This window comes from Podarcis melisellensis, assembly GCF_964234715.1.
Source record: "Podarcis melisellensis genome assembly, chromosome: 5".
Lineage (NCBI taxonomy): Eukaryota > Metazoa > Chordata > Lepidosauria > Squamata > Lacertidae > Podarcis > Podarcis melisellensis.
In genome coordinates, this window is record NC_138537.1 from 23,389,058 (window position 1) to 23,405,647 (window position 16,590).

The 16,590-nt window shown below is 43.6% G+C and overlaps 1 protein-coding gene across 29 annotated transcripts in view; it reads right to left on the minus strand.

The window, feature by feature from the left end:
* MBNL1 (muscleblind like splicing regulator 1) overlaps window positions 1-16,590 on the minus strand; it is a 180,307-nt gene that overhangs the window by 11,009 nt on the left and 152,708 nt on the right. For 15 of the 29 annotated variants that reach the window (XM_081911205.1, XM_081911194.1, XM_081911201.1 and 12 more), the window contains 5 exons: window positions 12,639-12,896; window positions 10,677-10,730; window positions 9,531-9,684; window positions 5,111-5,146; window positions 4,130-4,224 (listed from right to left, as the gene is read on the minus strand). In XM_081911205.1, the coding sequence (XP_081767331.1) occupies window positions 4,130-4,224; window positions 5,111-5,146; window positions 9,531-9,684; window positions 10,677-10,730; window positions 12,639-12,896 (597 nt within the window). The remainder of the gene's footprint in view (window positions 1-4,129; window positions 4,225-5,110; window positions 5,147-9,530; window positions 9,685-10,676; window positions 10,731-12,638; window positions 12,897-16,590) is intronic. The other 14 variants (XM_081911199.1, XM_081911200.1, XM_081911216.1 and 11 more) reach the window with 5 other exon arrangements.

Sequence of the window (16,590 nt, forward strand, 5' to 3'; positions counted from 1 at the left end):
AGGGGCCAGTTCTCTTAAAAAAACAACAACTTCTGCATGCATGCACATTGCGGGAGGTGGGGGTGGGTGGGCTATTTCTGGTGGCGTTACATTATGTCAACAATGCTTACATACTATATACATATATGGCTCATATATGCATATACTGAGGGTTGGGCTGCGGAACTTGGCTGCAGTGCGTTATGAAGACCCAGAGAGATACGCATGAAATGGTCAGATTGCACAACGAAAACAGAATCTGGCTTGGAAAATGCATGGGGGTGGGCAGTGTCTTTTAAAAATACATTATCATCTGTGGGAGGGAAAGAGGATTTTGCCAGAGGTTTTACATTAATGATCCTAAAAGACATTAAAAAAAATTTTTTTTTAAAGGTGGCTGAACTGTTTATCAACCGATTCATACTAAATCGGGGGGGGGGGGATTCCTGATATACAGTCCTTTGTTTTGTTGCTTATGAATCAATCATAATATTAGGATTTGGGGCCACTGCAAAGGCTGTGGCAACAGTCCCATGTGGGGGCCCTTCAGAATGGGCAAGTCTATCAATTCCAGTTTTTTAAATTCAGTTCTCCACATTTCCACATCAGTTTGCAATTTTTTTTTAAAAAAAAATCCTCATGAAAATTCACCACCATTTTAGTGCGAATCTCTCCTAACATACATCTTTTTGTATATTGTATATTTTTATATTTTCCATACTGTAATGAATTTCAATGTGCTGTTTTCATGAATATAAGCATTTTTAGGCATGCTTCATCCTAGTATATGCATTTCTGTACACAATAGTTGATGGGAGCACCGCATTGCAAAATTCAGAGAAGTGTGAATTTTGAAGACTGGTTGTGTTTCAGTTTGCATACTGTCTGGGAAATGTGCCAATGTGGCTGCTGTTTTCCTTTTGGTCCTTAACCAACAGAAAGGGCACACACCCGAGGTGCAATTTCCTACCACTCCTCTTTCACTGACATTACTGTGTGGAGTCTTGATGAGGTTGGAAGCAAGACATCTCACCCATCTGTATGCTGGAGATAATCATACAGAAAGCAGAAACAACAGTTGCCATTTCCAGAGCACATGCGCAAGGAGGTGCCCTGTGCAGAGGTCTGTATCTGTGAGCCACTTATGCTGAACTTTTAATTTTGGCATAAGCAGTACCCTATCTGCGAGAGGCTCATGGCCAGCCTTTCAAGCAATATTTGAAAGGAAAATGCTCCACCCTGGCCACGCCAGTCCCCCCAAAATGGGCATTTGGGGTGAGTGGCAGAGACGAGATGGGACAAGGGGAAGACTTGCCCCTATTCCAAACTCTGCTCAATTGGGTCACACGACCATGTGGACCCAGCTGATGTTACACTGCCAAGTCTAAACTCCATTTTAAAAGCTTGCTCCCCCTCTTGAAGGCCAGTAGCTCTGCTCCTGAATGGAGTCTGGACTATGGATAAGATACAGCTGCATAACTTACACCTAACTTACATTGGCTTCCTATCGTTTGTACTGGTCTGTGAACTTCGTATCCCTATTCTGTTAATTCTCCTTCGTGCAATGCCAACTGTGTGCGTGGGGAGAGGGTACATCAGGGGAGCGCTAACTGGACTGACAGCCTCTGTCTTGCTTGACAGCAGACGTTTGCGGCAGGGACCTTGCACCGCATCCTATTGAGAACCCTGCATGATCAGTCTATGCTGCACAAGAATCCAACACAAACAGCCCATTCACCACAGACATTTAGCATGGGGCGGCTGCAGGAGTGGGTCATCGGGAATGCAACAAGGGCGAATGGGTCTAACAAGCATACAGCTGCCTTTTGCCCCTAAGATTGGAATTGTTCGATTGAGAATGTCTGAACAGGGCTGATCAGATCCTGCTTTCCTATACAGTGGTACCTCGTCTAGCATCTGCTTCGGTGAGCACCCATTCCGCCGAACGTCCGCAGCAAACCCAGAAGTACCAGAACGGGTTACTTCCGGGTTCACCGCTCTCGCATGCGCAGAAGCGCAAACCGCTCCGCGCGCGTGTACAAACGTGACACTTTGTCCAGCGTCTTTTTCGGCCAGCGACCGCGACTCCAGAATGGATCCCGGTAGCAAAATGAGGTTCTACTATACAGAAAATGTGAAGCTGTACAGGTGAGAGTGGGAGAGGAACCATTAGCAAATGTGCATGAATCTGTTGCCATAGCACCTACGGTCTTTGTAACCACTCAGTTTCAACTAAGGCATGAGCTGTTTTCTGCAGTCCCAAGGGTATACTTGCTTTCAGCTCCTAAGCTTTCATCTCTCAGTTATTCAGCAGCATCCAGTGGAAAGCTAAGGGGAACCTCAGTCTAAGCAGGTGGGTTGCTGAACCCACGTTTTGGAAGATGAGGGGGAGGCTCCCCCAGGAATGGAAAAAGTAACTCTTTCTACACATGTAAGGTTCAGGCATGGGGAAGGCAGAGCATGCTGGCCAGCAGCATTTCATGGGTCATCATCAAGTGTTTTGGAAAGGCTATGGCCTGTCTTGATGATGATTCCCTAGAAATCCTTTTATACAAATTCTCCAGTGCTCAGGTCCTAGTGTAGCTGCCGGTGTGATCTGCCTTGAATTTTCCACTTTCCACGCAATGCACTTATCAATGCAAGGTGCAGTGCAAACTAATAATGCATTTAGGAAGGAAGTGAAAGCTTTTCATGTTCAAACACTCTAGTCTTAAAGGGTGATCCTTCAGTGTCTGAAAATGTTCACAGACGTGTTATTTTTCCAAAAAAGTGGGGGGGGGGCAGAAATAATGGGAATATATACGCAGCACCATCAATGCCACCAATTCTTCTGCTGAGCACCTGTAGAGCAATGAATGGTGCAGTGGCAAAAAAGTAGGACATCTGCATTTATGCTGATTCATGCACAACAGTAGGGTCCTGCGCATATCAGGGCTGCAATTCTAAACTTACTAGGGAGTAAGCCCCCTGAATATTGCAGGTCTTCTTTCCAAGAAAAGATTAGAAGGATTGTATTGCACACCGTGCTCTGTGGCCCAAGAGAATACCCTTGCCTATGCAAGAAGTCCAGAATCTTTGTTCTCGCATTGGCCAACCAGATGCCTATAGGAAGCCGTGCAAGCAGGACCTGAGTGTAACAGCACTTTGCTCATTTGTGTGGCAAATAGAATGGTTTAATCAAAAAGCTGACGGTCTACCATTCATGACCTATGAACTGTGTGCTGCGTTGCCCTGAAATATTGTCTATTTAATCGTTAAGCACCTGCGCAAACATTTGAATCACTGGCTGTGTAATTGATGGTGGGATTAAGAGCCATGCAAATGGATAAATCACATACTTAAATTTGAGTCAGATTCGATTCTAAGTTTGATATTTGAAGCGCAATAGTTTTATTACTTACTGGCTTGTTACCATGTTTCTGTTTGTTGTAATTATACTGTCCAGGCAGAGAGGCAATTGCGATAGATTTCTAAGAGTAAATGTAATCTGGGTTGCAATGGACATGGCTGTCAATCCCCTGACTGATTTGAAAATTGAAAAGAAAGCCGCAGTGCTATAAAGGCTTAAGCATTCAGATTCTGATAGCTTCGGAACATTCCAGCCATCAATAGTAATGATTTTATTATTACTGCATCCCTGACCCTTTACTCCAGGGATGTGGGAACCTGCGGCCTTCTAGATTCGGTTGGACTCCAACTCCCAGAATTCCTGGTCACTGGCCATGCTGGCAGGGGTGAGCGGGAGTTGGAGTCCTATCCAGACTCTAATCCATCAGTTAACAAATGCTGGTAAAATTCTACTTACAACAAAACAAAGTACTGTAGCCTTGGATTCCTTCTATTACCAAGCTCTCTGACTATTGTAAAAACAAATGGGGAGGCAGTGGGTCCTTCCTATGCTGAGTAATTCATGAGAGGGACTGTGTCAAATATTTTAGTACTGGAAATGGAGGTGCAGAACCTTTCTGAGCATGGGCAAAAGGCTAGTTAAGCTATGCTGCGGATCTCAGGGAAATGTGTAGGCCAACAAGAGGTACGAACGAACAAAAAACGAAACAGAACGAAAGGGGGGGACGGACAAAACCCCATGCTTCTGAAAAGCACTGATTCTGAGTTATGTTTTAAGAAACAAAGCTGTAAATTAGCAAACCTGGTTGGCTGTGGCTGCTGTAGCGAAGGGGACGCTTGTGGCAGATGTTGCTGCTGCAGACACAGTGGTGGGCGTACCGCCGTGCACCATGGGAACTTTCGGGAGGAAAATCATATAAGCAAACATACAGGAGAGTGTAGCAGTATGGGAAACCATGGCAACAGGTGGCGGAATCGTCGAGTATGGTATTTATATCAGCAGATAAGCCGTGGGGACGAGATATCACCACCAGCAAAGTGACATGCAATCGCAGCGCAAAAAGCGGGACAACATTCCGGAGAGCGAGGAAGGAGGGGAGGGAGAGAGATGAAAGAGGAGGAGGAGGAGGAGGAGGAGGAGAGAGGAGGAGAAACGCTCGTTACCATCAAATCACGGGAATCAACACAATCAAGCTCAATTATTTCAGTTCATAGTCAACCAACAAACTTGACGTAACCCGCTTTCTTTAACATCTCACGACAAATATTCTGCCACCACCACCCGTCTCTCCCTCCCCCCCCTTTTTTACCGCTCTTAACATTTCATAATCTCCTGGCTTGAAATTCTAGTTCTGGATTAACTTGCACGAAGTATATAACTGAATGTTTCCTTTTCTTTTCAAAAGAAAGAAAGACGCACAACAGTATCTAAAAAACTGGAACTCACGAGTCCAGTCAAAATCCACCAGAGCTGCTAAGGAGATTGTGGCATTGGGGGGGGGGGGGTTGGCGGTGTGTGGGGGGGGGGAGACAGGGCAAAGGGGGATGTGTCACACAGCCACCTGGTCTGCTAAACGGCTTCTAGGATTTCTGAGTCAATTAAATAGAAGCAAGTGCATTTAATTGACGAGTTGTTAGTGCAAGGGGAAAGGGGAGGAGGAGGGGAAATGGATTGGCACAATAGCTACATGTTAAAGACCCAGCAGTGGATTTTGAGAGTCTGTGAGCTGCTAAACAGATTTTTTTTAAAAAAAGGTAATCAAGAAACAAAGCTGGCACCTACCAACACTTGTAGCGGGTGTCATGCACAATATTGAGCCTGCCCATCATGCATTGCAACAGGAAGGTGGATTTGCAAAGGGAAAAGAATTAAAACAACCCATCACACGTGTAATTAGGAAAATCTCATTTGAACAAAGAAGAAAAAATTGGTTATTATGGGAAACAGTGGCATGTAACCATCAGCACAGTCAACTCAAACAGCAAGGTGGTGGTCAATTAGAACTAGTCTGACATGAGCAGGGCAGGAGGAAAAGCAGATTGAACTGTGTGCTGGCATTTTGATTAAAATGAGCTAGGGCAGTAAGGGTAATGAAGGCTCTAACAGCATGAGAAGAAGCTTGAGTTGTTGGTTTTTAATATCACCAATTTTAATTAATCCATTCCTTACTAAGTGTGTAATGCCTGCTGGGTCTCAAACCAATTTCCCTGAAAATTGGCTTATATTATTATTCTTGTTTTTAAACCTGCAGGACATTATTGGATTGTGATACTTTTCACTTGTACGGAGATCTAGTGCCTTGATTTCAGATATTAAATCAGAACTACAAAAGTTTGCAGCACTGCGTATCAAGCAGGGGCTACCCTAAATACTGGCACATGCAGGATATCTTAGGATAATTTAGGGGCGCATTGCATCCCTGTGATTCTCTACATGTGAGGCTACATGCACACCTTAATTGCATGTAGCATTGCCCCCACCCTTCAACAGATGCACATTTAGTGTGGTGACTGCAAGTGGAAATGCACCTGTGAGAGCAACGCACCCTTCAATATATGCATATTCAAGAGTGATCCGAGCTTAATGGCATCTATGTGTGGACAACTAAACACACAATGTTGTTGTTCTATGCTGCTGAGATCCACACTAATTGTGGGTTCTGCATCTCGGGCTGTGTGAAGAGAGCACTGTCAGGATGGAGGCCAACTGTTCTCACTGCCCCCTTAGTAAGCAGAAGATGTGCTGACACTTTCTGCAAGGGAAATGTCCTGGATGTTACTATAGTGCCCTCTGCAGATTTTTCCTAGCGGTTTTGCAACTAAAGAAGTCTGCGGGAACAAACATGTGCTGAAATTACAACAGTTATTGGGAAACTGGTTTTAAATTATATAATTATCTTGTATCTGTTGCATACAATTACCACTACAATACAAATGAATTATGATATTCGAAGTTCCTTTTGAAATTTTAACTACTAAAAAAACTTTATAAATGACGAGTCACTACTCTGCGGCATTATTAGTACTAATCTATTTTGAAGGCATTGGGCTGGATCCAGACTAAGTTGAACAAAGATCCTATTGAAAGGAAGGGGACAAGTTTGTCTTGACTTAAATCCCACTGATAGCACTGGGAACTAAGTCCGCTTAAGTAAGTCTGGATGCAACACAGGGTTAGCCAGTGATATGGGCCAGTTGGGGTTTTTTTTTTTGGATGGATATAGCTTAGCTGCTTTTCTCTGAACTTAGCAGGACAACATAACCCTCTCTCCATTGCTTGTGTGCATGCAAACACACACATCTTCTGTGAGTGGAGCTTTGCTGATGAAGAGAGCGCTCCTGCTTCCTGCTAATGAAAGAGAGAAAAATTTTGGCCAATACCCCTTCACTCTGTGGCTCTGAAAACTGTTTCACAGCTTTTTTGGGGGGAACCCCCTTGGCTACTCTGACAGGTGGTACAAGTGACTGCTAAAGGGAGGCAGAATTGGAGAAATTAAGCTTCACCTCTTTTGTTACTGGAGGTCAAAGCCTTTGCAATCACAGAAGGAATATTTCTATGAACAAAGGGCATTGGGTTGAATCTATTGCAACTGAAAGGGCATATTGTTTCCTGGCTCACCTCTGCCTCCACTTCCCTTGTGTTTATTCTTTAATTGTCCCTTGAGACTGAGGCCTATCTTCTTCTTTTGACAAGCATAATGTGCACATATTATACACCATCAGCATTATCTGTATTATTATTGTTGTTATTTTTATGCCATTTTCACCTACATATTATTAGTTCTATAATCTGTACATTTAATTTACTTGTACATATGTAATGAAAAAAGCATTTGCTTTTCTTTATAATTATTTCCTGAAATTTAACTACGCATGCTTTCGGTTTTAATCTTAGACTGACATTTTAAACCAACGCACATTCTTGCACAGGGTTTGCAGCAAATGAATGTAAGGCAGCAATGAAAACCTATGGTGCAAAAACTGGCAGGAATGAAAAAAAAAAGACAGTTGTGTAGGACCCCTTTGTTTATCAGTAATTAAAAACAACAACCCTGTTATTACATTCATCACCTTGACTTCAAAAGGTTTAATTCATTAATCAAGGTGTAATTCAAAACTTGCTAATTCAAACTTTATCTTCCTTTTTCCCCAGCTCAAGACAAAGTTTGATTTAAAGTAGTAAATGGGGGAAGAAACCCATTAGAGTCCCTCAATATTTCTCTAGCAGAATTTAGCACACAAAGAGGTATGTTCTCATTAGGATAGGAAACAGTTCATTTCACACAACGACATGTGAAATAGTGCCAACATACCATTCCATATATTTATCTCAATAAATGCAGTAAGAGACCAAGCAGGCCAGATCCTCCCAGAAGCTAATATTATTGTTTCACTCCTGCTGAAGCACTGGGAATCACAATGGAAACCTAAGCGAGTTTTTGCCATTGATTTTAGGCGGAGCAGAAATGGGTCTAGCAAGGACTCGGTACCCTTTAAAAGAGATTACGTATGACTTTGCCATCCTCACCTGAACACGTAATCATCAGTTTTATGTGCAGCGTTTTGCCCAAAGCACCCGCTCTTGTGCAACTTTTTACACGAAGTCAATGGTGGCCCTGGGAACATCTTAGCACCTTCTCACTTGCATGAAGGGACAACACAAAATACAAAGGGGCTATGGAGCTATGTGTTTAGTCCTGCTCCTGGGATCCCCTCCTATCCTCTCGTGTGTTTAGGGATGAAACATCTGCAGTGGCGAGCCTTTACAGTGGTGCCCCGCAAGACGAATGCCTTGCAAGACGAAAAACCCGCTAGACGAAAGGGTTTTCCGTTTTTTGATGCGCTTTGCAAGACGAATTTCCCTATGGGCTTGCTTCGCAAGACGAAAATGTCTTGTGAGTCTTGCGATTTTTTTCACTCCCCCCCTTTCTCTAAGCCGCTAAGCCGCTAATAGGCTTTTAGCCGCTAAGCCTTTAATAGCCGCTAAGCCACTAAACCGCTAATAGCACTAATCCGCTAATAGGGTTGCTTCACAAGACGAAAAAACCGCTAGACGAAGAGACTTGCGGAACGGATTATTTTCGTCTTGCGAGGCACCACTGTACTACCTGTGTAGCCCCTGGAACTCTAGAACTTAGAACCCTGTGTGACTTAGACCCCTGGAATAACCCTGGTTATTCCTTGGCATTTGGGGGTGCAAGGAGGCAAACAACCCTTAAGTGGGATGTAATGGTCAACTTCCCAGTAATGTTTAAAGCAGGCTTTAAATAAGTGTGGAAGTCAAGTCCACGGCATGTTAGAGTGCCACCCTCCTTGGGGGGGGGGGAATGGACAAAGCAACCCAATTTTGCCACTCATCCTTCCGGCAGGGATCTTCCCAATGGACCCTCCAGTTTAGTTCCGACTTAGCGATCTCAGGACATAAATTCTAGGAGCACAAAAGCACCCGGGTGGGTCTTCTTTCAGACTAAGTGGTGGTGGAATTTACATTCTGAATTTACATTCTGAATTTGACTTCCTTCAGCAAATGTTTTATTCTGGATTGTTTTATTTGATGTTTCAATGTGTTGTAAGCCGCGTTGAAATTTCCCCCCTTTAAAATATCAAGCGGTATAGAAATGGACAATAATAGCTGGTCTCGCTCACGATAAAATCAACGGCAAAGCTCCAAAAGGTTTGTGTCTCTCCCCACCCCCCAATAAACAATTAAAAGATTAATGGGTCTTGTCTTCCATAATAGGCCTTAGAAGGCGGTTACGACATACAGGAATGATTTGTTACGCGGTCTAGAGCAAAGGGGTCTTACAACAATTTTTTATATATATAAAAAAAGAACCATACCAAACAGCTGAAGAGAGGTGAAATGGAGGATTAGGCAAAAGAGGCACAAGGGGAAAGACTTCAAATGCTGTTTTGGAAACGTAAGATCACACACTTTGAAGATGCAGATTGTCACATTAGGCCAGAAAGCACCCAGACACCTTGCTTTCAAGACAAACATATGCAGAATCTGCAGTTTAGCAGCAAGACTGTATTCCTTCCCTACTCACAAAGGGCCAACCCTGCGGGGATCGCTTTTCCTTGGCTCTCTAGCTAGCAACTAATCCTTAGCCTCCGAGGTCTGCTAAGATATGGGGAAGTCCTCCTGTGACCTTGGCTTGTGCCTGGCTCCCGCGCGGGCAGAGGGAAGCTGCGTCACTTACCTGGTGGAAGGAAGGCTGTATGCTGTTGCAATTGCATGTTTGCAAGAGCCTGCTGGTATTGGAAGATACCAGTATTAAAGACAGCGGTGGCACCATTGGTTTTTTCAAGCGCAGGCCTCTTTGGTAATGGGGGGAGTACAGCTTGAGGAATTCCCTAATGGAGGATGAGTATAAGATAGTCCAGGTTTTTTTTTTATAAAATAATAATAATAATAATGAAGAAAATAAAAAGGAAGGTGGGGATGGAGCAGGGAGAGAGAAAAAGAGAGAAAAGGAACAGTAAAATCAGTAGGAGGAACAACCAACAGGCACCATCTTTTAAATATATATATATATCCTTGAGCAAGCAAGCAGCGGAGCGGACTTTACTATTCAAGGAAAGGGCAAAGCTGAAGATTTAAAGTAAGGAATATTTGCCCTCCAAAATATGGCATTGTGTAGTGACAGCGCTCGAGATCTATACACTAGCATATTTCTACAATATAAAGCTTCAGGTTTCTAGTAAGGAGGCAGCAATACCAGGGGTCGGGGTGGGGTGGGGTGGGGTGTAAATAAAGAAAGCTGCACTGCTAGCTCCATGAGAATTGACAAGTAAAAGCCATGTTAAAGAGAAATCTTAACAGAGTGAATGAAACAGGTTAATATAATATTAGAAGCTTACTCCCGCAAACCCCAAAAGTCTTAACTACTCATGCAAAAATAAAAATGTACCATTCCATGCTGGTACTTCTTCTTCATTTTTTAACATTGCATTACAAATGTTAAATCTACTTTAAGAATATTGTTAAGCCATGCCAACCAAACCGATACAAATATATATATATATCTCATATATATTATATACATTTCTTTATATATAAATATATATTTAAAATCCCATCTTACTCCCTTTAGAAACTGCTATAAGGTAGTTAAACTGAATGTGGGGTTCCTACATCCTAGGGGACATGGGCTGAAAGATTAAACGGCTCAATTTCCCCATGAACAGGACCAGGAAACCACACTCAGTTCTTTCTCCCCTTTGAGCTTCAGTTACTTTAATAACAGGAAATAAGGAATATTTACTAATAGAATTTAATTTATTCTTTTTTAAATGCATCTACAGTAAAGCTACATGCCAAGCTAAAAGGTGAAAGGTCATAGTACCAGGTCAAAGGTTGCCTCGAGGGGTCGCTTCAGTGATTTGACAGCCGACTGAGTCTTAATTAGCAGGCAGCGAGCACATGATGGCAATGGGCCAGTGGGGTTCAAGCGCATTAACATAAACAGCAAGCAGAGGTGCATCATGGGGGCAGCAGTGCATTTTTGGGTAGGTGAGAAAAAACAAATAAAAAACAAATCATCGGAATGCCATATACAACGAATAACAAGACTAAGCATGCACAATAAAGGCACTACTGAGTTGTTATTGTGAGGATACACCTCTAATGTAGTTAATTACAAACAAGATACTCTATAACAGGGGGAGAAAAAAGGGTGAAGGAAGGAGAAGAGAGTGAGAAAGAGAGTCTGCCTTCTGTATTTTTGCTCAAGTATCCGTAAGCGCAGGGGGGAAAAGGCCTCTCTCCTGTAGTCCGGCAGTGTGCTATGAAGATCACACAACAACGTTTCACATGAAGTAGTATTTTAATGGTCAAATCATGTAGCTATGTAGGAAAAATATATAGGACGACACTAACAGCTAAGCAAAGAACGGAGAAGGGGCCCATTAAAATAGCTATTTTGGCTTGACAAACCCCGCCATCACATTTTTAAGCAGTGCGCGCACTGACTAATTCTGTTCCCTGCCCCAGTATGCTGCAGTTTAGCTCCTCCATGTCATGGTTAACTTCCCAGTTGTGCAATTTTTCGTTACACCATAGTTATGTTTAAGAGAAACACAGTAATAATAATAATAATAATGATTTCAGGCCCCTCAATTCAAGTTAACAGTCTTGTTGTTGGGTGTGCCTGCTCCTAAGTAGTTCCAGATCCTATTGTCACCCCCTCGCCAATTAAATCATATATTTTAAAGTTACTGTGAAACCTCATACACGGAAAGAAGGCCCAAACCTGAAATATTTAATGCATATCTATTCAGTGACGTGTACGTTTTAGACAAGCAATAATTGGAATATGCATATATATCTCTCAGGGTGTGTCCAAATGAGCAGAACTCTGGATATTACTTCTCTGCTACCAAGACTATTATTCGTGTGTCACCCATCTGAAACTCAGGCTTTGTCAGGGTTTGTTCTTCATGTGAAATGTTGCATTTGTGCCCCTGCAACAGAGGACCCACAACAGCTCCTAATAAGATTGTTTCCCTCACCCAGCAAAAAAAGGTTGGAGAGGGACCTCGGTTTTGTGAAATAGTTGTGTTCTGGAATCATGAACTAGCCAGTTATGACCCATTATATTCAAGAAGGAATTAGCAGACAGCATTTACAAGGCAAATAAGATGCACAGGGAGGGTCGTGCAGATTTGTCATCAGGGAAACAGAAATAAAAAACTCCAATGAAGAAGATGGAGAAGGAGGAGGAGGAGGAGGGAGGGGGCATATTGTGCAGGAAGTGAGGCAAAAAAAAATGTACCTCTTTATAAAGGCATATTATCTGTTGAACATAGCACAGGAAATGAAGCAAAAGGAAATGGCAGATCGTGAGATCTGATGAGGAATGCACCAACTGCTTGTGCAATTCTTACGTCTGAAATGCTGCAGAAAAAACTGCCGATATGGACTGATCCTGACAAGCATATACATGCATATCAAAAGCTATAGATGGGCAGGTATAAACGGACGTGCGTTACCATCACGCGAAATGCCTGTCTCTCGGTATATTCACAGGCACATGGCTAATGTTATGTACGTTTGGGTACATACATATATACACAAGCCATGTACACACAGAACAACTCTATGATAATTTCCTTTTTTTCCTTTTTGAAGGAGAACCTGAAACTACTTAAGAGCAGAAGTGGCATCACATGCTTGGAAGCTTGCTGGAATACGCAAGGAATGGGATACCTGAACAATAATATCTTCAGCAAGGAGAGTTAATGCATTAATACTGTCCTGCAGCTGACAATGTTACTGCTTTTGCAATCATTTCTTTTTTTGGACTCACCATGGCTGCTGCAGTAGCTGCTGCCTGAGCAGCTGCTGCTTGGTTGACCTGGTACTGGGCAGCTTTTATCTTAGCTTGCAGGTGTGCAGGAGGGTGGAAATATTTGCACTTTTCCCTTGAGCATCTCCCTTTGATGTAATCCATGCAGACGGTAACGGTGTTGTCATTGGTATCAATCATTGCACTGTCGGCAGGGTGAGCGAACCGGCAATCGTTTTCTCCTCGGTTACAATTGCCACGCTGGTACTCTCGGCATACCTGTGGAAGGATTCGAAAGCAAAACCGAGTTACAAAAGCTGATCTGGGAAAAGTGACCTAGATCACTTTGCAAGGAAACGTCAGGTGCACCCTGACAATTGTACATTGTCCCACCTTGTGGCTGTTTTAAAAGCAACTGAATCCTATGTGTTTTAAGTCCTCATATTGTTCGAGCAGAAAAAACAAGTATTTCTGAGGCTGGATGGCCATCTGTCATGGATGCTTTCGCTGAGATTCCTGCATTTCAGAGGGTTGGACTAGATGACCCTGGGGTTCCCTTTCGACTCTACAATTCTATGATTCTATGCTGCAAAACAATTCCCCTGACTGCTGCCATTATGCAGCTATTAAAACTTCAGTTTCTTTCAAGTGAGATTTTTTAGTTGCAATCTAGCAATCTGCTTTGCCTTATGCAGGTTATAACCTTCCTAAATGCAAGAGCAGAATTAACAATTTCTAATTCAGCCAATTGCATTTAGTTCTAGCTTTGAGGTGCATGACCTTTCCACGCATTTTTTTTTTGTTCCACCTAAAGCTTTGTCAGCACACACGAGCAAAATATATTAACTCTGCTATTCCATGATTTTACCACACGAGGGGGCGCAGACACACGAAATGCTTTTTCAGTGTCTACGTTCCCTCCTTCCCTGTCAAAGTCTGTTCTGTTTTTATAGTTTCTCACATCACTTTGCTGCTGCTTTCTTTCACTAAGGCTGAACTTACGCACGCAGAAAGGCTTAATATTAAAAGATAAGGATATAAGGCAATATGAACACCTGAAACCTTTTCCCAATTATCCCAGGGACATTTTTTAAAAAACAACAACTGTGAATTGTGAATTCGTTCTAGATGAAAGTCAAGCAGCAAGGGGCAACAACATCTTTAAAAAGTGTGTTTTCCCACCTCGAGCCTTTTCATTTTAAAAGCAAAAAGAGCAATGGCTGGCCGCAAGGCAAATAGCAGGCAGGCAGGAGCATGTCATAATTTAACTTCAAATGGTATCAGGTGATAAGTAGCCCGGCTGGGGCGTCCAAACCTTGCCACCCTGCCCTGCCCTCTCATTATCCTGGTCCATGGGAGCGATGTCCTTGCTAGGTCAGATTGAGAGCCTCACACCTTCCCTGCTGGAACTCCTGCATCCCCCCACTTCTGGGCCTAGGACAAAAGCGAGCATGGCCGACGCCCGTCTCTTTTAGTGCCAAAGTGAAAGGGGTTTCTCTTCACACGAAACATCTGAGGAAATTCAGGGGGAGCCAAAAGAATTTGAGAAGACCAGGGAAGTTCTGCACATCTCTTGGTTCCTGCTGAATTTCACACCATGAAATTTTGGAGGCTTCTTCTCAGGTGGTGCATTCAGGGACTTCTGAGGGAAGCCAGAAAAGCTTCAATAAGATCTGATATATTTCTTAAGGTGGGGTTTTTTTTTGGGGGGGGGGTTGGTTTGCAGAATCCAAATGACTTTCCAGTTGGGAAGGTTTGGATTGTTGTTGTTGCTACTACTACTACTACTACTACTACTACTATTATTATTATTATTATTAGCCCTTCACCCTAAGGCCTCAGGATGAGTTACAACATTAAAACATAATATTTAAAACAGCCTAAAACAATGAGAGGTGGGTTCTAAAAATATACACCTCAAGATTATAAAGCCATGGTAAAGCCAGTGTGGTGTAGTGGTTAGGAGCGGTAGACTGGTAATCTGGTGAACCGGGTTCGCATCTCCGCTCCTCCACATGCAGCTGCTGGGTGACCTAGTCACACTTTTTTGAAGTCTGTCATCCCCACTCACCTCACAGAGTGTTGTTGTGGGGGAGGAAGGGAAAGGAGATTGTTAGCCGCTTTGAGCCTCCTTAGGGTAGTAATAAGGCAGGATATCAAATCCAAACTCTTCTTCTTCTTTGGCAATCATTGGAAGCTGTATAAATGAAGGGGAGTTGAGGAGTTCCCAGTGGCGTAGCGTGGGGGGTGCAGGGGGGGCGGCCGCACCGGGCGCAACATCTGGGGGTTAGGGTTAGGGGGCGCAAATCCACGGGTTAGGGGGCACAAATTACTTGCCTTGCCCCGGGTGCTGACAACCCACGCTACGCCACTGGGAGTTCCCCAATCTTAGGGCTGCCACTGAGAATGCCCTCCCCCCTCTTGCACTGTAGCTTGTGAGGGTAAAGAAACTACTAAGAGGAGCCCCTCTGCTGATCTTAATACCTGCAAGAGTCTGTAGGGAAGGAGGCAGGTCTGAGTCACCTAAATTCTATAGACATCGTGATTCAGCAGGATAATTATACCTGAAATGCTTCCAAGGTAGTCACACTCGACTGCTACAGAAGGGATTTACCAATGCTGCTTTCTATTTAATGCATACCCTGCTTTGCCTGCACGAATCTCAAGGTGGTATATGTGGAGTTCTCAGGTGGCTTCCTATCCAGGCCCCGACCTACTTAGCTTCAGCAAAGCTTTTACATCACATGACCTCCGAGTGTGTGGACGGCACGTGTGTTGGTACCTAGAGAGTGGGAGCAGCCAGGGAAGCTCCTCTGTACATATGCTACCCACAGGTTATGAACAACGGAACAGGTCTGTAGACTCTGTGATTCCGTGGCTCAGTTCACTCCTGTGAAATGGGAATAATGAGATAATTCACAGGGCTGTTGTGAAGGTGGACTGGGCAAAGAGTGCCCAGCGTTAATGTGTCTGGGAAGGGGTGGGGGGTGCTGAGGGGGCAATCGGATCCAAAAATAAGAGTTGCTGCCTATTTATAGTGGGGAAAGAGTTTTATGACTGTTGAACAGACAGCGCTGATTCATAACCAAAACAACAGTTTTGAACGGCTGGAACGGGCTGGCTAAAAACAGCGGCAGCAAACTTCCAAAGATGCTGCAAAGACGTTTTGCCCTAGAAGGACAAAAAAACCCTCACTTAGCTGGTTGGCTGACAGCAGTTTTGTCTTTCGGAGCTGCAAAAATGACAGCGGAGCCAGCAGAGTCCCACTTTGCCACTTAACACACAGCAGAACAGGAGCCCCGCTCTGGGGAGAAAAAAAGGCTCTCTGAACTCCGGCAAAACAAACAGCAGCAGATCGAAAATCGCCTAATTGGCCTCGGAAAAAGAAAAGAAAACCACCCCTAGCCGTTTCTTTTTGGTTGCAGCTCTTTCTTCCAAAGTCTGATCAATGCACCTGTCCCTCCACAGGCCTGGCTCATACTTTCAGCTCTCCCAGTACCCAATCAGCGCAGCTCGCCAACAGCAAGTCAATTTATTAATTATTTTTTAAAAGAGGGGGCTGGTGTGGGAAGGGGAGAGATATATGCACAAATGGAAATTAACTGGACTGACCTGGTTCAAAACTGAATGTCTTGAATCTACGCCACCTTACAAGGATGGAATTTACCACTTTTTCATGAGTGGAAAGACTGTCGATGGATTTTACGCTTTTCCTTGCAAGGTAAAACAGCAGCCTATTAAGGTTGTGGTGTTAAGAAGCATCTTAGGGCATCAGAGAAGGTGGTACCGACTCCATCCTCTGTGATCTCTTTCCAGACCAGTGGTATTTTTATTATTATTATTTTGTCCCTTTCTTTGTGTTTTAAAACCCGTATGTGCCATGTAAAGCAGGACTTTTTCCCCTGGATTTTCGTGGATTCCGCCCCACGCCCAGGCTCCAAATAGTCTAAAAAGGCTGTGCAAAATTTCACAG